General features: G+C 46.9%; 1 protein-coding gene across 1 annotated transcript in view; it reads left to right on the top strand.

Moving 5' to 3' along the window:
- The first annotated feature begins 1,278 nt into the window (after positions 1–1,278).
- Positions 1,279–19,953, top strand: part of SNTB1 (syntrophin beta 1) — a 99,175-nt gene continuing 80,500 nt past the window's right edge. Inside the window, exon 1 of the mRNA XM_044421818.1 lies at positions 1,279–1,994. Within this exon, the coding sequence (XP_044277753.1) occupies positions 1,349–1,994 (646 nt within the window). The 5' untranslated portion in view covers positions 1,279–1,348. The remainder of the gene's footprint in view (positions 1,995–19,953) is intronic.

Raw genomic sequence — 19,953 nt, 5'->3', positions numbered from 1 at the left:
TAGGTAGAAAAAAGGCCCACACCAAACTGGTTTTAGCTGTTTATTCGTAAAAAATGTGGTTTCAATTTTTATTTAATTTTATGATGTTTTATTCTATATTGTATTTTCTTGCATTCATTACTGTTCTTCCCAGCCCAGAGAACTTTGGCTATTGGGTGGTAGAGAAAACATATAAATTAAGCAGTTTTTGTTCCCTTGCTTTGGCTGCCTCTATCCTTCCAAGTCAGATTCAAACTGTAACCCACTTGGGACCACAATATTTGATGGATATCTCCCAACCACCATCTACCCAAGCCACTGTTCTCAGTACTTCAGGTGTTCCAAGAGAACCTCTGCTGGTGGAGAGAAGGGCCTTCTCTGTGGTAGCCCCCAAATTACGGCATGATCTTGCCATGGAGGCCCACCTGGCAACAACTTTCAGCACCAACTTCTTTCTGATCCATGGGGGATGGAGGCACTCTCAGCTCTTTTTTGCAAGACTAGCGGTATGGATTTGTCTTTGTTGTTAAAAAACTTAGTTTAAAAATCAGTCCAATTTATTATTTTTTACTCTCATTTCTACGTACTTACTGTTGCACCCTGCCAGAAAACACTGGCTATTGCGTGGAGTAATACACATAAATAAACAAACAGAAATGCAGCTCCCAGAACTGCTGGCTGAAAATGCTGTGAGTTGTGGGATTGCGCCATGAATGCATTTGGGGTGCCAGAAGGCGCTCCGTTCTGGTTGCTGCAGACGGACGCTGCGGCCCCTCTGGAAGTTAATAAAATGATCTGCTATATCCCACCCTTTCTCCAAGCAGTTCAGAGCAATGCCTGGTGGGGCGGAGTGGAAGAGTTTCATGCCCGTCGCCTCGCCGTCGCCCCCGGAGCAGAGTCGGTGGCGAGCGAGCGGGACTCCCAAGGTCACGCAGGGCTGCCTCCCCACCGCGCTACGATTTGAACCCAGGTCGGGTTGTCCGCCGCTGGCTGGGAGAGCAACAAGCGCCTCGTCTTGCGGAGCGCAGCGGGCTGCCCTTCCAGGAAGCGCCTGAAACCACCCCTCACGGGGCTCGGGGGCGCCTCGGACCGGTGAACCTTGCGCCGGAGTTCCCATTTCTTCCGCTGCTCCTCCCCTTTGCGCGCTACGCTCCCCGACGGGGAGTGCTCTGGGGCTCGCCCCAGCCCGCCCGCTTCTTCCCCCTGCCGCGCCCGCCCCCGCCCCCGCGACAGTCTCTCCTGACCGGAGAGGGGGGGAAGTCCTGCGCGCTCCTCTGAGCTCTCCCTCGGCACCCCCTCGGTGTTCCGGGAGAGAGTGTGTGTCTGTGCACGCACTAAATCACATGGTGTTTTAAGAAATGCTCCAAAGATGGCGGTAGCGGCGGCCGGAGGGGGAGGCGTTGGCGGCCGGGTGCAGCGGAGTGGCGCGCTGGAAGTTTTGGTGCGCGACCGGTGGCACCGGGTGCTGGTGAGCCTGGGCGACGAGGCGCTGGTGCTCAGCTGCGAGGAGGGAGGCGGGGGAGCCTCCGCCGCGTACAACGGCATCGGGGCCGCGGCGGCGCGCAGCGGCAGCAGCAGCAGCAATGGGACGTTCGGCGGCAGAGGGGCAGCTCCCGCCGCGTCGCCGGGGGGCGCCCTCTCCGCGGGGGGCGCGCCCGAGTCCCCGCCGGGGGGCAGCAACGGCAGCAGCCCCAAGGCGGCTCTGGCGAGCGGGGTGCGCACTGCGTTCACCGACCTGCCAGAGCAGGTCCCCGAGACCATCTCCAACAAGAAGCGGTGCGTCAAGGTGCTGAAGCAGGAGATGGGCGGCCTGGGCATCAGCATCAAGGGGGGCAAGGAGAACAAGATGCCCATCCTCATCAGCAAGATCTTCAAGGGGCTGGCGGCCGACCAGACCCAGGCGCTGTACGTCGGCGATGCCATCCTGGCTGTCAACGGCACGGACCTGCGCGACGCCACCCACGACGAAGCCGTGCAGGCGCTCAAGCGCGCAGGCAAGGAGGTGCTGCTGGAAGGTAAAAGGCGCGCGGGGAAGTTTCTTGGGAGCGAGCGGAGTTCGCCGTGCACCGTGTCCAGACGCCTCCAAACCCTTTCCCTCGCTTTTGACTTAACTCTTGGGGCGGGGGGGGGGGGGGGGGGGGGAGAGCTGGAGGCGCGCTCCACACATGCTCGCGCGCAGCCTTGTCTTTACGTGGCATTAAAGTTGGAGCGCTTTTAATCTCTGCTGAGTCCCCGGCATGTGCGCTAGGCTCACCTGGCTGGTGTATGAGGAAACGCGTGTGCTGTCCCCGAATACACCTCGCGCGTTAGGGGAAGCGACACCTCAAGGTTACGGTGTGTACGTGGCCGCTGTGTTAGGCATTTTCAGTCGCGCACACGGCTGTTTGCAGCCTGCCGCTGCTAGGTGTTGTTACTCACAAGTCTCGCAAGTTTGGTGAGCAGTAATGCCACCCAAGTAAGCGGGCATCCTGTTGCAACCTTGCCGTGCTATGCTAGGTATGTCTACTCAAAAGTAACTCCCGCTGAATCCAGTGGGATGCCGCCTAAGAGCGTGTGTTTTAGAGAAATGACTGGGAATGTGCTTGGAGTTGTCTGGGGTCTGGAGTGGGTTTGCATGGGTTCAGGTGATGCTGCTGTGGGACCAGGGCCTGAATTTCTGTCATCTTTTGGAAGGGATGGCCATTAGTCCCGAGAGCCATTCCAGGGTTACATATTGGACAATGATTAACTGCTAAGGTGCAAGGCAAGGCTGTCGTCTGGAGAGTTCCCTGTCCCGCTTCTCTGATCCTAGGAGGCACCTGCATAACTGTGTGCTGTGCATGTTTGGATTGCATGCGTCAGCACCAAAAACTGGTTCTGGGTCTAATCCCTAATTTAAAGTTTACCTGGTACTAAACCCCACTGAACATAGTCAAATTTGCTTGTAAGCAAACAGGATTATGTGCTGCAATGTTCTCACTCACAAGTGTTCACTAGATCTTTTTATCTCTGGGTTTTATGGGAGTGGGATCAAGTCAGTTTGCAGGAACCTAACTGTGAGAGGCAGCTGGGGAAAAGTTACTTGCTCTCCTCTCCTCTCCTCTCCTCTCCTCTCCTCTCCTCTCCTCTCCTCTCCTCAGCTTGTTGCAGAAACTGCTTTTGGATTGATTTATTTATTAAAAAAAGGAGATGGGGAAAGTTGCATTCTTTTGTGTGTAACGTCATCCAGTTTGGCCAGAGGTAAAAATCTGCCAGAACATGCGACACACGTCATGAACTTTCGAACCTATGAAACTAATGAGGCATGCTTGGAGAGATTTTTGAGTGTGAGATTGCATGCAAGGATGTGGATTCGGAGGACTTGTGGCATCTGAAAAGGGGAAGTAGCTGGATAAGGACACGTCTGTGTTCCTCAAAGCCTTTAGCAGCCTTTTGCAAGGAGAGCTCAAAAAACAGGATTTCGAGCTTTCTAAAGGCAAAGAATGCAACTTTAAAAAAAGAAAAAAAGGTCAGATTCAGGGTGGCAATGGGGGAATGCTTTCGAGAGATTCCTTCACTTTCCTCCACCACCTGCCACATGTGATGACTATACAGGGTTAAATAACCCCTGGGAGTTACTTCTCCATTTCTTCACTTGCAAGAACTTTGCCACCTTATCATTTCCAGCATTGAGCGGCAGGTCAGCTCAGGACTCCCTGGAAAGATGTGTAGTTAAAGCCACAAAGCAAACAATTAGACTAAAGTCAGGCTGGTTTCTCAAGTTTGTATCTACATTTCTCCCTGCAACTGAAAGTAGGAATGTGAAAAGCAAAAACTTACTCTTATTGAAGAGCCTTTTCCAGTGGGGTGCCTTCCAGGGATTTTGGACTACAGTTCTCATCAGCCCAAGGGTGATGGGGTGGGTAGTTCAACAGCTTAGAAGCAGGGCTTCTAAGCAGGGCTGCCGTATTGCAGCTACATGGCTACTGCTCTTTCCATCCTGCAGCAGTAAGCGATCGTAAGCGATTTATCTCAGATCACAGTCATAGTTGCTCGGCAAATCTGGGTGGCCAAATCAAAAGAGGGCCGGGATCCACCTTTAATAGCTCTGTAGGAGAAGTTGTGTAAGCAGATGTACTTGCATGACTAGCTTTTGCATCTGGGCCACCTGAAGTGCAAAGCTGACTTCCAAGTACCAGTTTGCACCTTTCCCATGCAAACGCGTGCATGTTTGCAACTTTGCAGTATCACCCTATGCACATGTACTTAGAAGCAGGCTCCATTGAGTTCAGTTGCATTGATCTCCAGGTAAGGGGTTATAGAACTGGGAACTTCCTTCTAGGGGGAGCACAAACCAAAAGATTGCATTGGAGGCATGCAGGTCGCACATTTAAGTTCTTAGTGCTGAGTGTAAAGGAAATAAACGGTTAAGTAATCCGAAGGAATGCCCATCCCTCCTCACAGTTAGAGAGAGTTTGTGCAACTCTGGATTCAATGCTTGATTGAAGGTGAGTGACAAGGTTGCCTAGATATATTATACCTAGATCTTTGTTTGAGCTGGGGCAGTCTTTGTGGTAAGCAAACGTTAACCATGTCCCTGTACATCTGTTATATATAACACTAGCCTAATGTCACGTCCATTAATTGCAAAAGGTGTGCTCTAAATAGGACTCACATTAGACACAAACCCTGTTCCAAACACTTAATGCTGTGAAAATTATGTAGAGAAACAGAAGGATCTATATCAGCCTTTAAGAGAGATTGTGGAAATCATTCCCATCATTGCAATACATATTGTGAAATGTTTCCCAAGTTTGAAAACTGTGGATCAAATATTAAAGCTCAAATGTGTGTGAGTTGGGATTTTTGAAGAGAACTGTTAACTCAGATTTGCTGCTGTTCTTCTCAGTGTTTATCAAACTTAATTGCAAATACAAACCCCTAGAAAATAAACAAGCAAAAGTTGCAGAAACAACTTTGTGGAGAGAAAAAGCTGAGTGTTCATCATGACTGGTTTACAGACAAAAGTTCATTGAACCACAGCTTCTTGACCTCTAGTTTGTTTTCATTTGTGAAGATGGGGGTTCCTGCCTTCTCTTGAAAATGAAGTGGTCAGATATGTAAGCCTGTTTATCTTTTATAGTACAGTGGAAATGAATAAATTGCAGAAAATTATATCTCAGTGAACCAATGGAGTGTCATGTAGGGGTTTGCAAGTTTTAGAGTTGAACAGATGAGAGGCATATGACTGCAGCCAACTGTCTCCACATTTAATCCTCTGTTGAAGCTGTACTGATAGGTATATCATCTCATAGAGTGCCCATTGATTGCAGCAGAATCAGCCCAGCCTGTTCTTTTAACAGGGGCTTGATGCAGAGAAATCAGTGGGTGAAAACTTTGATCCCAGCAATAAACATGATGACATGGTTGTGTCTGCAAATCAAGCACTGTTGCCAGCAGTGATGCAGTGTAACCAGTAGGCAAGCCAGTAAGACGAGCCAGTCCCTGCCCACAAGCTTCCAGTCCACAAGCATATCTCACATACAAGGAAAGGGAATGTGGACGGAAGAGGAAACATCCAGTCTTTTCTCAGGCTGTTAGAACAGTCCCGCTTTGTTCATAGGTGGATCCTGCTGGAAGGGCTGCTGGTGGTGACCCTTGAGGAAAGAGGAGGCAGAACGTTTGTTTAAAGCACCTTGGATCCAGTCCAGAGAAAACTAGTCGAAATTCAGTGAGCAGCAGTATACACAGCTATTTGGGAATATGTCCCATTAAGCTGAGTTGGACTTATTTCTGACTCAGCGTGTATAAGAGTGCACTGATAGATGCATTGCAGTCGGAGGTAGCAGTAACTCGCATCATGGATTTTAATTTATATAGAAGTTGGAATTCTATATATCAGGGGCCAGTCTGAGGCTCATGAGCCACATGTGGCTCTTTGAGTTTATTTGGTGGCTCACCAGCTTTGTGTGTCCACTTGCCACTGTTGTCTCTGCCTGTGGGCACCCACTCACAGCTCTCAGACATCTGACATTTACCGTGTGTGGCTCTTCTGCTGAGCAAGTTTGGCCACACCTGCTATATATGGTGCGTCACCCCCTTCCATTTTCCTCACAATAACCCTGTGAGGTAGCCTAGGCCAAGTAACAGCAACCGGTTGAAGATAACACAGTCAAGTGTTGCGGATGATGAGGAAGTTAAATCCAGTCCACTGTCTGGATTTAACTGCACTCTCTTTTCAGCAGAACTTTTATAACAATCTTGTACATGTTTACTCAGAAGTAAGTCCCCATGGAGGGATATACTCTCCAGATGTAATTGAGTTTAGAAATCCATCTTGAGTCTGAAATTGGATTTTTAATTATTATTCGTTTGTTTATTTATTTAACTTCTTTACCCACCCAATAGCCGAAGCTCTTTGGGATGTTAACAACAATCCTTGAAAAATAATCTTAAAAGAAAAGTTTGTAGAACTAAAGTAAGCTGCACTCAGTGGTGCTTGCTTCTGAGAATACATGTATGGGGTCAGGCTGAAACTTTTTCTGGGTCATGGTGACTGTGTTCCTTTGTGAATGGATTTTCAGTTTGGGGGTTGGAAGCCTTTTCAGAAATGGGTTTTATAGGATGGCCTCTTGAAGAAAATGATAGAAGGTGGCAGGTCAGACTTCCCCTGCCCTGGTGCTCCCAGCAAGTCCTGAGGTCACTTCTGTGAGGAATAGCTCTTCTAGGACCCTGGCTCAGGTTCTGGGATTGCTGATTGCTGGAACTATGGCATGGAGATGTTTGCTGAGCAGATGTGCAAACAATGGAAGGGCAGTCCATGTGGTGTGAGCAATTCGTGGCATGCCAGGAAGCAAGGGGCTTTTGCTTTCCTGGGCTGAGCCTCATCTGGTTGACATGACCCAGAGAACTGGCACCAGTGGCTGGCGCTGTTCAGCATCACAAATCAAACTTGTCAAAGTCTTGCTGCGGGACTGGCTTAGAGAGGCACAATGTATTTGAAGTTTGCATTAAATTCTTCCTGGCCTGGCCGTGAAGTTGCAAGGTGCATACTTAAAAGGACTGGGGCCCATAGGCAGAACATTGCATTCACTTTGTACGTGCTAATGTATATACATACACACAAGTTGAAAACACGACTAGAATTTACATTTTGAAGAAGACAAAAAAGTGAATTACTCATCCGTATAAACCCACATTTCTTTCCAATACATGGGCTGGTTTGCATGACTGAGCAGTCCATCATGTCTTATTTATGCTACGGTGGGTCTAAATATATTCTGAATTTCAGCACCTCACAGCAGCTTATCGAATCATGTGAACCCAGGGTCTGTGGGTTGTGTGAGGGTTAAACAAAGGAATCCAATAGGCACATCCTACCTGGCATGCACCATAGCCCAGCATGACTTAAATAAGCTATGATGGACTGTTTTGATGATGGGAACCAGTTCACTGAAATCCATCTCAGCTGAGAGGAAGAAGCCATGGCTTCCCCAGCCTCAGTCCTTGTGAACAGCACGTCCCTTCCAACTGCCTGGCTGTCTTGGCTTGAGAGCTTTTTAAAAAAAATAAAACACAGCGCCTCTTCTGCACAACTGGTTGTGGTGGCGTTTGACTCTCCCTGTAATTGCTGCAGCCTTTGGCAAATCTTTACCTTCGGTGCCGGGCCTTTCTGAGGCTATACCGATCTCTTATTATTACATTGCAATTAGGTCCACCTTTTTCCCCAGTCATGTGAGGAGCCCAAGGTGGCTTACATAGCTCCAGTGAATCCTCATAACAACAACCCTGTGAGGTAGGTTAGGGCTAGCTGAGAGTGATTTACTGGCTCAAAGTCACCCAGTCAGCTTTGTGGCCAAGGGGAGATTAGAAACTGAATCTCTGAAGTCCCCAGTACAGCGCTCTCACAGCCACACCACACCAACTCACCAAGTTCCAGTCCCTTCCAAAATGATAAGGAACTGAAGCTTAAATGTAAGTAAAATCTTGTAACGTCCCTCCGGTATTAAACCACATGCAGTAGTGGTTGAATGTTCAGCTGAATCTCAAGAGATGAGAGCTCTGTCACGGGCTCAGGCATGATGCTCACAGGATGTCTTTCGACCAGTCACTCCATCTAAGCTACCTTGCAGGATCGTTGTGAGGATAAAATGGAGACGAAGAGGAGGGCCAGGAAAAAAAAGGGGGGGTGTAAATGTAATAATAAACACTATATAGTCTATATGTTCCACTCTGTGAAGTTTCTTTACAGTAAACTCTTAAGGATTCCCAGCAATGTTCTGTAAATAGCCCGGTTATCTTATGCCAAATAAAGTGGCTTCAGTAGTTTCTTCTCACCTTGTAAATTTATATAGGCAGAATTTCTGCACATACCACAAATTTCTGAGTGTCTGCCACAAGAGCCAGCATGAAGGAATAATTAAAACCAGTTGTTGCATATGGACAGAAGACATTTTTAAAGCCCTCTGTTTTGGGGCATATCAAAACTCAGAACCAAGAATAAGCATTTTCGCTGAGGGACTGGCTGCCAAGGAGGGGGAGCTTTGCTTGTTGCAGAAGTAGAACGTGATAAAGCAAAGACTGGCTAGCTGACTCCCCGCCGCAATTCATTTGGATATGTCTTTATTCTGACATACTTCATTGGACTCAAGGCTACATCCCTTCAGTGAATAAGGCAGTTCATGGGAATATTGTCCGGGCTGGAAAGCAGAAGGAGGAAGGGATTTGATGACCAAATGCTGACTTAACCCCATGAGGATGAATGGGTAAGTGGGAGTAACCTTGGAGAGAATTTGGCTTTTGCTGTAAGTGGCTGATTGACGTGGGCAGACACTTATTTTCTTAAGTATTTTTCCACAGCTGCAACAGTCGTGAGCCAGTCTGGACATGTTGCAGCTTTGAGCTTTCTAAATAGCAGTTTTGTTTCTTATGTGAGCAACGATTAGGCCGTTTGAGTGGAGGCTTCACCTCCTTCTCCGGCTGTGCAACATTCTGCAGTGGACTTTCAAGGGACGTTTCCTTGCTGCGTGGCCCCCAGATGTTTTGGATTCCCATCAGGCCCAGCCAGGATGACCAATGGCCAGGAATACTGGGAGTTGTGCTCTAAAACACCAGGCTGGGGAAAACTGGATTAGGGTACCATCTTATGAACAATTCCCCAGGAATAAGCCCCATCAAACTCAGCGTGACTTTCTTCTGAACTGACATGAGTAGGATGACACCGTTCCTTTCTGAACCATTCGTCCAATCTTGGTGTGATGGCTTGAGGCAGTTTACAATCTAACTATAAAAATGCAAAAATTAAAAAAGAAAAGCAAAAATAAATGCATACATTACAATAAGAAGGGGGGCCTTCTAATAGCAAGGAACAGCATTAAATCACCCTCAGCTCAGTGGAACAATTATAGCTTTTTACCACCCGCTACTTGGCCAGAGATTCTTCCAGAAAGAGGAGTCCATTTCCTCCCTTCACAGATCTTTCAGTGAAATGATAAAGAGCAGAAGAAAATGAGAGGGTTAAAATGGCAGAAGATGAAATCGTCTGGACTCCCTCTAAAAATCTGGGAATTCATTTGGGCAATTCCACTAGGAAAGCCCAGTCAGGGGGCATACTAATTAATGTTCTCCAAGAACTGCTGTGCTCTGCTGAGCCCACTACACATATGGAGCAAGCGACAGTGAATGCAGAAATCGACTCAGACTGCACAAGCATCCACTGTTAGGGGCCTGAAGTTTTCTTTAAAGTGCTCCATGGTGGATTTCTACTTTGAATGGTATGGGAGGTGATTGTCCCCCTTTACTGTTTGATTGGGCCACTTTATACAAAATGCTAAGCCATGGTGCAAGTTGATGAATTCTGTGTTGTTAGGGTGTATGAACACTGCCATGATAACCAATCATGGTTTGTTAACCCCAGACAACTCCAAAAGAATTGTTTGCATTTTGTGCAAGTGAGAACATTTAAGGTGCTTGTTCTAACATAAAAAGCCCTAAACAGCTTGGGACCAGGATACCTGAAGGACCTCCTGACCCCTAAGATTGGTTTTGGAGGCCCTTCTGAAAGAGCCATCCTTCAAGGAGGTAGGAGGTGGCACTTAGAAGAGGGGCCTTCTGGCACCCCATCTATGGAATAGTCTTTCAAAACCAGTTTACCTGGCATTTTTATTACAATCTTTTCAGCACCAGGCAAAAATAATTTTATTTTCTAGATATTTTAATAATCGTTTTGATCTTGATAATTTAAAAGGTCATTTTATCTTTACTGTTTACATTATTATCCCTAGGGCATATACTGTTCTTTCGTCTTGGATATTGTTATATGTTTTGATTGTTTTTATTGACATATTGTATTTTTAGTTTATTACAATCCACTTAGAGAGCTTGGGCTAACACAGAGAAATATATGTTTAATAATTAATTAAATAAAAGAACCCCTGGTTTGTTAGTGAGTTGTGAATCCTGGGTTGTTTAAACCATGGGTTGGTCATTATGTGTGAGGCAAGGCCTTTGCGTTGTTCATGGATTGTTTTGCCTGGCTACAGAAGCAACAGACAAGAGCAGTAAAATAAAATTAAAATAATCCTCTTTGCTTTACGTAGCAGTGCAATAGCACTGGAAAGACATTTGGGATACAGGGAGGAAATGGACAAAGGAGATGAGAAACAAGCCAGAGATTGAGAAAAACAAACAGTAGTTTGATTGTTTGCCATACTAACTCTGTGTGTAGAAGCTAGCCATGGGTTAAATAAGCCATGGGATAGTGTTATGTGTGAATCAGGACACAACTCGGCTTAATGTATAAGAGAAAGGGGCAATTTTTCATTATTTGCAGTGGAGTCAGCACATTTTCTTTCTGCCTTCTTATTGTGCCATTTCCGAATCCTGCAAGCAAATCTAATGACAGAGCAAGCATTACTTTCTCTTCCAGGTAACATTTGCAATGGGTACTGTTGTGGTTTGCAGTGTTTTTTAAAAAAACACTTCTCATTTTCAAGGGAATGCTGTAAGCTGCCTGGAGCCTTCCTTCCCTAGAACTGAAAGTGTGGGATATAAATATTTCCATAATGACTATATTTGTGTGGGAAATAACTATATCCTTGGCCTACACTAGGTGGTTGCTTCACACCAGTATTTCAGAATGGTGTTAAATATGAATCAGACTCTCTGAGTGCTGTCTTGCATCACTTGTCTGCTTTGAATGTGGCTAGGGAAGTGTTTAAAGATGTAAAACTTGGTAATTGTTGCCAGTGTGAAGTGGTAGTTAGAACGCGGAGTTGGAGACCTGGGAGATCCAGTTTCTAGTTCCAACTCAACCCTGAAGCTTGCTGGGTGACTTTGGGCCAGTCACAGATTCCCAGACGGACTTTGTGGGGTTGTTGTTATGAGGATAAAAATGGAGTAGAGGAGAGCTACGTAAAACACTGTGTGTTCCTCACCAGCAGAAAATGGATGGGATATCAGTGCCATGCAATAATAATACTGAATAAGCAAGTTATATTTTTCTCTTCCACAGCTGTTATTTCAGGATTGCTCTCCTCTTTCCTGTTAGCTCTGGTTTGGCATGTTGTTGTTACTCGGTTGCAAAGTTGTGCCCAGCTCTTCATAACCCCATGGACAACATTCCTCCAGGTTCTCCTGTCCTCCACCATCCCCCAGAGTCCACCCAACTCCACACTTAACTCCCCAGGGACCCCATCCAGCCTCCACAACCTCTGCAGTCCCCTTCTCCTTTTGCCTTCAATCATTCCCAGCATCAGTGAGAATGATTGAAGGCCTTTTCCAGTGAGTCCTTCCTTCCCATTAGGTGGCCAAAGTATTTGAGCTTCAGGCATCTTTAAAGGATGCAGTTGCATGTTCATTAAACTGTCCCAACAGAGACCCACCCTTTCCCCCAAAACAAATACATAGCACATTGACCTTGGTCACTTGGTGCAAGAGCTGCCCAATGGGCAGATGGGACATGTTTTATAAAACCATTTTTCCCTGTGCTGTGAGATTTACAAACGATTCCCTTGCCGGGTCTGCCTACAGAAGAAGTAGGACTGAGGTGGTGTTACAGTATTGTCCAGATGTTGCCGGGCTGTGACTGCCATCAGCCGTAGCAGCATAGCCAAACGTTAGAGGCAGTGGGAGCTTCAGTCCAGCAACATTCCAAGGTTCCCACAGCCCCCATCCTTAAAGTAGGCAGAGGTTTGAGGGGACTTCTGAACACTGGCTGTGCCAAAGTTCCCAGTGAGAAGAAATGGACCAAGGCAGCACTGAAGCTACCCAAGAACCTCTGGGAAGCTGCCCCCCACCACCCCAAGGTATTCGAGCTCCTTCATCCAATTTTTTAAAAAATCACTATTTCTTTTTCACTTGTGCAGATAATCTTTGTAAACCTCTTAGCTTTGATGTGGTGGTATTACTGTTGTTATGACATTGCATCTGTGCCCTCTTATCTTCCTCTTGCAAAGAATCTAGGTGGTTTATCCAGTTCTCCTCCTCTCCATCATATCTGCATAACAACAGCCCTGCGAGGTAGCTTAGGCCGTGAATCTGTGACTGGCCCAGTGAGCTTCCTAGCAGAGTGGGAAACAAGAATCCAGGCCTTCCAAATTGCAGTCCAGTGCTCAAATGGCCACGCTGTGCTAGTGTTTGTCACATGGCCAGTGTAGGGATGTCAATAAAGGAAGTGAAATTGAAAAGGGGAAAAGCAGGCCTGTTTGTGGCCAAGTGCTCCGGGAGAAGAGGGCTTGTCCTGCCACTGCCTCCCGATTTCTGGCCAGGGCAAGCTGTGGGATTTGCAGTCTGCCAGAACTGGGTGGCACCAGGCTGGAAAAGGCTGTGTTAGATGCATTGGCTTGTTACATGTTACTCATTTTAAATGTTCCTCATTAAATAACACAACCCTGATTATCCGTCCTCCATCTGGGGTGTGCCTCCAACGTAGCTTGAAGTTCCCTCACTGCCACGGTTGTTTGGCTGCAGGCTTGGACAGAGGATTCTAGGGCGAGGGGTACCCCCTATGCAATTCACCGCCACAAGGCTGTGATGAGGACAGCAAGCCCCGAGAGTGGGGTTTGGAAGTAGGAACGGGTTGAGCAAACATTGCATGTATGAAAAGTCTTGTGCAAAATAGGAAGCTTCTTCAAAACAACTTTTTGATGAGATCTGGTTTCTCCACATTGAAAAAAGAGCACTCCTTGCCAAAGCTATTTTGAAATGTTCTTCTGTTATTGAATAAAGGGCAAATGAAAGTCTTAATGTGCTCTGTTTTTGCAAAACTTTGGGCAAAGAAGGGGCGATGGATCAAGACTCACACTGAGAATGTTCTTGCTCCCATCTCAGTAGATGGTAATTTTGGTGCTGGTGCCCTAATCATACTTTTCCTTTCCATTTCCTTAAAAGTGGCCTCCTGGAAAGATACATATTAAAAACACTCAGCACTGTGGGAAACTGGTACATGGATATGAGGGAAGTCAAATAATCCTCCACGAAGTCTTCCCTGATTAGGGGGAAAAATTGGCAGGACAACAGGATACCACCAACTTCATGTCAATGTATTGCTTGTTTTCATGACTTCTTTTGCTTTTGCAATGCAGGAAGCAATGAAATGTTACACCTGCACTACAGTAAGACCAGAAGCCCGAGATCTGGTGCAAAGCACTGTTTTCAGCAAAGTGTGAGGAATCCATTTTGCAGGTGAAATCTGTTGGATTTTCACAGCTCAGTTTCCTGGACTCCAGTCCACTTTCTCTCTGCCCTGAGTCCACCTCTTGCCAAGTATTTGCATGGGCACCAGCAGGAAGCAAGCCCAAATGAGGCTGACTTGTGTATCCAGTGCCTGTTCACCCGCTGTGCAAGCTGAGTTCTGCTTCTGCACACCTGTGTACTTTGTACAAAAAACACTGCATGCTTTGCCTAAAGATGGGGCCCGCTAACGTTCCCAAGCATTAGATCTTGGCTCAGCTCACTTCAGGGACAGGATGTGGGACAGGGGTCCAGTGAGTCCAGTGAGAGGACAGGATTCCTGCTGGATCTTCTCCTTCCTGACTGTTTTAATCCGTGACCTTTGTGAGAAAGTGTGAGAATAGCCTCCGATGTCCAGGAAAGTTAGAGGCTGTTGGAGGCCCTCAAGCAATGAGGATGAGAAGCAAACTAAGAGTCTCCCAGCACTGGCTTTGTGGGCTATATCCCACTTAGTCAGATGCAGGCTTATGACAGCCTTGTTGCTACTGAGCTTCGGAGCAAAACTGCCACGTGCAGGGGAAAGCCTCGTACCATCACAGCTGACACGAATGGTTTCTGTGAGCGTCGTCCACGGAAATGTGAGTGGGCAGGAGAGGCACATGGCTTGTGAAAGATCTGCTGCCGCCAAGGAAATGCATCAGAAATACAACCCATTGGTTAGATTAGATGCAGCATTATGGTCGTCACTCCACATGTGCGGGATTCGGGCACAGGATTTCCCCAAAGTGGAAAGACTGCAAGTATTTCTAGCCCCCTCCAAAGCTTAACTCTTAATGCACTTGACCATACATGTGCTGGCCGGCCTGCCTGCCATTGTGACCATTAGTGTAGCTGCAGTACCAGCTTCACAAATTTCGCTTTCTTTTTCCTGGATATAACATATTTACTGATGTATTAGATGAACCCAAATTTCTGCTTAGCTGTTTTTGGTTTCAAGAGTTGTATTATATGCCAATATATGTACAATAATAATATGTGGAACAAGTGACCAGGAAGTATGTTTCAGAAAAATACCCATATATATCACATCTACATACATTAGGCCACAAAACGCAAAAAATTATTGATGGCAAACTCACGAATAATCAAATCTGCAAAAGTTAAACTCACACAAGTTGAGATTTGACTGTATAATTAATTGTCCATATAAAATGATTGGAGATGAATCAGTTAGCATCTGTCAGGAACATAAGAGGAGAACAGGGTGGGATACAAACCCTGTGGAGATATTCGATGAACCACAAAGTGTGATGTTGTGGTTATGCTAGTCTGACTGGCCCCTTTCAGTGCAGTTGCCCTGTTCCTGCCGCTGCCCAGTGTAGGTGCATTGGCTGACACGTTTGTGCGCAACACACCTGTGTGTGCAAGATCTAGCGTCTGCAGGCCTGAAACATTCAAGAACATAACAAGAGCCATCCTGGGTCAGGTCAGACACTCGTGTGGGGCAGCACTCTGTTCACTTAGCGGCCAAACCAGCTGTGTGTGGGAAACATCCAAGTTGTATATGAGGGCAAGGTTGTACGCCTTGGTGCTGCTGTTCAGCAGCTGGCATACTGAGCCTGGCACCTCTGAGACTCACAACTAATATTCACTGGCACCCTTCTCCTCTGTATATTTAATTATTTAATATATTTATATTCCACCTTTCTCCCATCTACCTGAAGTTCTCAGGTGATCTTTCCTTCAAGCTCAGACTAGTCCCAGATCTGCTTAGCTTTGACTTGGTGGATGCCTGAAGTGCCTTCAGACCCTCCTTGGAAGTTGCCCAGGCTGGTGGTCATTCAGTAGTGGCTGGTGCCACTAGGGCCTGGCAGGGCTCAGAGTTAGCAGCTAGAGGCAGATCCAAGGAGTCATCATAAATCATTTATTTATTTCTATATTGCCCTGCAGCCAAAGCTCTCTGACTGGTTTACAGCCACAGTTCCAAACAACAAGCCAGCCTCCTTATACGTGCTTTCTAGCATCCCTTACAACCCTAGAATCATAGAATAGAAGACTTGGAAGGGACCAAGGAGTCCATCGGGTCCAACCCCTTGCATTGGAAGGTCACCAATTTACACCATCGCGCTCAGCTGCTCTGTAGCAGGAGCTGCCAAGGACAGGACTCTGCTCTTGCAGGTGGCTTGGCTATGCAAGGGAAGCCACAGCCTTGAAGTTAGAAGAAACTAAGCAGAGCTGTGCTGGATAGGACCTTTTGGAGAGCTTTCACTCATAGGATCAGAGATGGCTTGATGGCACATAACAACCACACTTGCTGAAAGGAACACTGTGCTTATAATAAGCAAGTTTGCGGGCTCGGGTTTAGCCCTGCTGAGGGGGAGAAGCAAGAAGGGAGTTCTAACAGAGTTATCTCCTGTCCCCCTCCCAGATGGGAGATAAGCCCTAAAGTGGAAGCAGTAGACTGGTTTGTGAGAAGTATTGAGTCAATGGACAAATTAGCTGACTGGCAGAACTGCTCCACATGTTGAGATTGCTCTCTTCCTCCCTTGCTCAGCCAGCAACCTGTTGAGTTCTGACTGTAGCTGCTCCCAGCTGGAGGCTGAATGTGCGCTTTCCATTAGAGCAGCCTTCCCAGCCTTGTGCCTCCCAGATGCAGTTGGACTACAACACACAGAATTCCCAGTCAATGGTCCTGCTGAATAGGAATTCTGGGAGTTGTGGTCCAAATGCCTCTGAAGGCCACCAGGTTGGAGGAGGTTGGAGGTAGAATATGGGTTAATGGGAGGCCGTCTGCATGGAGTCCTTGCAAATACAGGTTGGTGGAACAGCCTGTTGGATTTTGCTCTCCTGCTCACCACACTGGAGTGGTTCTGATTTTTTCTTGCTTACAGGGTAGGACTTAGAAGATCCGAAAGAGGGTCAGGAGGCAGGAAGGGGCTGTGCCCTGCTCGACCTCACCAGCCAGCTGTCTGTGGTCATAATGAGATCTTGCAATGGGACAATCTGTTGTTTAAGTATGTGCTGTGTGAAGGAGTCCTTCCTCATATCTGCCCTGAATCACTCACAGATCACCTTTTTGGGATGACCCCAATGGGCTCTAATGTTATGTGAGAGTGTAAGGTCCAAGATGTGGGTGGTAGGCAGCTTTGGCCAGGGTGCAAGGTGGAGGCTTTCCCCAGGTGTAGAGGGCCAGAGGCAAGAGATGCATCTTTGAACAGTCCTGGGTCAAGAGCCAGCAAGACAGCGAGGTTCAGGCAGAGATGCAGTCCAAGGGCAAGCCGAAGGTCAGGTTCTGCTGAGACAGTCATGTTCAAGGACCACGATGAGGTCAGGGGGGATGAGTGCAGGTGCCTGGTAGGGCAGGGCCAGGCTGGGGACAAGGATGGAAGCAGGAGCAGGCTGGAGCAGGGCTGGAGCTGGGCAGCAGTCAGGCGGGCAGGAGCAAGCGAGGGCCATAAGCCGAAGCCACCAGAACAGCTTGTGTTGCCGATGCAAAGAGAAGCAGCGCAGGGAGGCCTTCTGTGCAGCTCTCCAGGTCTTCGAACCGCACTGCATGTTTGGCACATGGCTGCTCCTTGCAGGGCCCTGCAGGGATGGTCCTGGTTCTGCAGGCACTTGCAGGGGGAATCAGGCTCTCATCCTAACAGAGTAAGAAAATGGGCTCCCTGTCTACTTATTCTTCACTTCGCTTTATCTTGTACCCCTCCATGATCCCCCCACTTAGCTTTTTCCTAATTAAACACTCTCAGATATTTCAGCCTTTCCTCACAGGAGAGCTTTTCCAGCCTCCGGATGATTTTCTATGTAGTCTGGACTGCACCTTCTGCACACTACAGCAGTGGATATCAGATAATTATGGTGTATTGATTATTGGGTGGCCTGCAGCATCCTTGATTCATCCACATGGACAGCGGAGGAGGAAAAGCAAGCGATTCAGAGAAGGCAGGGAAGGATCTTTGCTACTTGTATCCATCCCAATAATGAGCTCGTCTGGAACTGATGTACACATTTCTCCTGCAAACAATGGCCACTTTCCTATAAGTGGCATAAGGACGGGAGGGAGAAGGGAGAGAGAAGGAGTCATCAGTGGCTATGCTGAAGGAAAATCTGCTATGTGCTTGTGCATCCTTTTCAATGGAAGCTGTGAGGTGAATTTCAGAGCATGTGGCAATTATGGTTGCCGTTTCCCCCATGTAGATTCTCCAATGTCATGAATTGCTGCTGGAGGGAAAAATTCAACTGCTGCAGTGGAAGATATTAACAATTTTGGCTGCAGAATCTACCCTGTTGTGTTTTCCTTCAAAATATCATAGGCTAGAGATTTGAGGGATGAATGGGAGAGGATATCCTGTAGAAGAACACTTAATAAATTGCTGAGTGAGGGATTCAAGAACTGGCAATGTTGATGGCTATAAAGAACTGGAAACAAGTGCAGAAGGTATGTGGAGAGCCAGGGAATGGAATTTAGATCACCACTCAGGACGGTGCTTGGCCATCTTAGGAGGACTTTACAAGAAGAGACCAGTGCAGCAAAGAATGCGTAGCTGTAGTGTTTACATGCCTGTATTATTTCCTTTTAAGTCACATCAGGGACAGGAAGACATCCTAAGTTATTCCCCAGGCCTCTTTTGCTAGCCAGAGAATGCACATCTGACTTGGGGCTATTACAGTCAGTTCCTGTACAATGTATATTTAAGAGACCTCTGGTGACTACTGTCCTTGCACATGTTTGAGCATTTAAGAAAGTCACACTGGTGTGCTTTGGTTTGTGTGGAAGGGATTGGTCATTGGTTATAGTTAGAGTTAAGAAACAACTCCCCAGGGAAAGACTAATGTTGTAGCACCCTTCAGTCCAACACATCTGGAGAACACCAGTTTGGAAGAAGCTATTTTATTATAGTTTTCCACCACAGACCCAAAGTGGATGAGATGTTGCCATTCATGAAAGTAGCAGTTTAGCCATTTTTCAAAATAATCAGCTGGGATGGGGTCCAAGCTGGTTTGGGATATTGGCATGGCAGTCAGGGGCTTTGACTTTTTGCTCTTCTCCCACTCCTACACACCAGTCCTGATCCAGGTTGGGTGGCCCCAAGCCTGCCACTTGCATCAAAAGTCATACTTCCACCAGTATAAATGGGAATTGCTTTTCCTGGGATTTGGATTGGGACTGCAAATGGGGAGGGGGGGGGGATAATGTTTTAAGTCCCTACTTAAAACTCCAGACACCATTGTTCTGTTCCAGATTATGCTCCCCTGTGTTTGCTGGTGTGTGCTGTGTTTTCAAACATTACATATCTTGCATACGGTACTGGCATTTTCAGTTTCCATAGAACTGGGAGAAGTGAATACACACCATCTTGTGAGAACTGATCATTGCAAACAGGAGGTCATGTGGAAGGTTCGATTTGGAAGTCCTCTCAGTTGCATTGACATTTGTTGCCCATGCGAGGACAACACAGGAGACCAGTCAAACAGGTCATGCCCCAAGTCTGTTGAGAAGTGACAGAATGAGTAGTTGGCATCCTGCGAGCTGCACAATCTCTGCTGCTTGACATGTGGTGCTCATATTTTAAAAGTCAATGCTTACATCATGTGGTCGCAAACATGTGTTTGGACCGCCTTTGCTTGTATCTGTCTCAGGCAGAAAGGTGGGACCAAGGCAGCTACATAATCCTGGACATTTCCTTTCAATTGACGCAGTGCTGTGGGTGGGTTGCTGCTCGGCAGCTGTGGTGCAACGCACAAGCACATGATGCTCTGTGGGACTTTCTGTTTGCTTATCCTTTCTGTTCTCTGATACGAAGGTAAACTCTTGGCCAGCCTAGCACCGTGACTGGCAGATGCTCTTCAAGTCTCTGGTCTTTTCCAGCTCTGCAGCCTGGTAGCAGAGATCAATCAAACCTGCTTCCTTCTGTATTCAAAGCATGTGTTGTCCCAAGTGCACTGTCTGTGGTTTGATATATTTTACATTTCCCTATTTGAATATGAGATGTCTACATAATGGAAAAAGAGAAGCACATTCTCTCTAACACATCTGATTTCATGAAACTGTGAACTGGCTTGTTTACCTTATCATCATTTTCAAGACCTTTCGATAATTCCTCTTCAGCAGAGTTGGAGTTCTGTTGTTCAGCTCTTGCACTGATTAGATTAAAATTTTGAAACGTGCAATTGTTTTCTCTTGCATCTCCTTTCACAGATATAAATCAAAGTCAGCATCCTTAATCTGAGGAAAATAAATAGAAATAGCATCACGGTAAGGGCTATGGCACACCTTAGTGAAAGTCTCCAGGGAGAAAAATATATCGTTGATATCCAGAAGCACAATCATATTCCATCATGTTT

This window comes from Varanus komodoensis, unplaced genomic scaffold (assembly GCF_004798865.1).
Source record: "Varanus komodoensis strain SLA01 unplaced genomic scaffold, ASM479886v1 scaffold12, whole genome shotgun sequence".
In the NCBI taxonomy this organism is placed as follows: domain Eukaryota; kingdom Metazoa; phylum Chordata; class Lepidosauria; order Squamata; family Varanidae; genus Varanus; species Varanus komodoensis.
The sequence above is the reverse complement of the archived record's forward strand: the minus strand, read 5'-3'. Positions and strand labels throughout refer to the sequence as shown.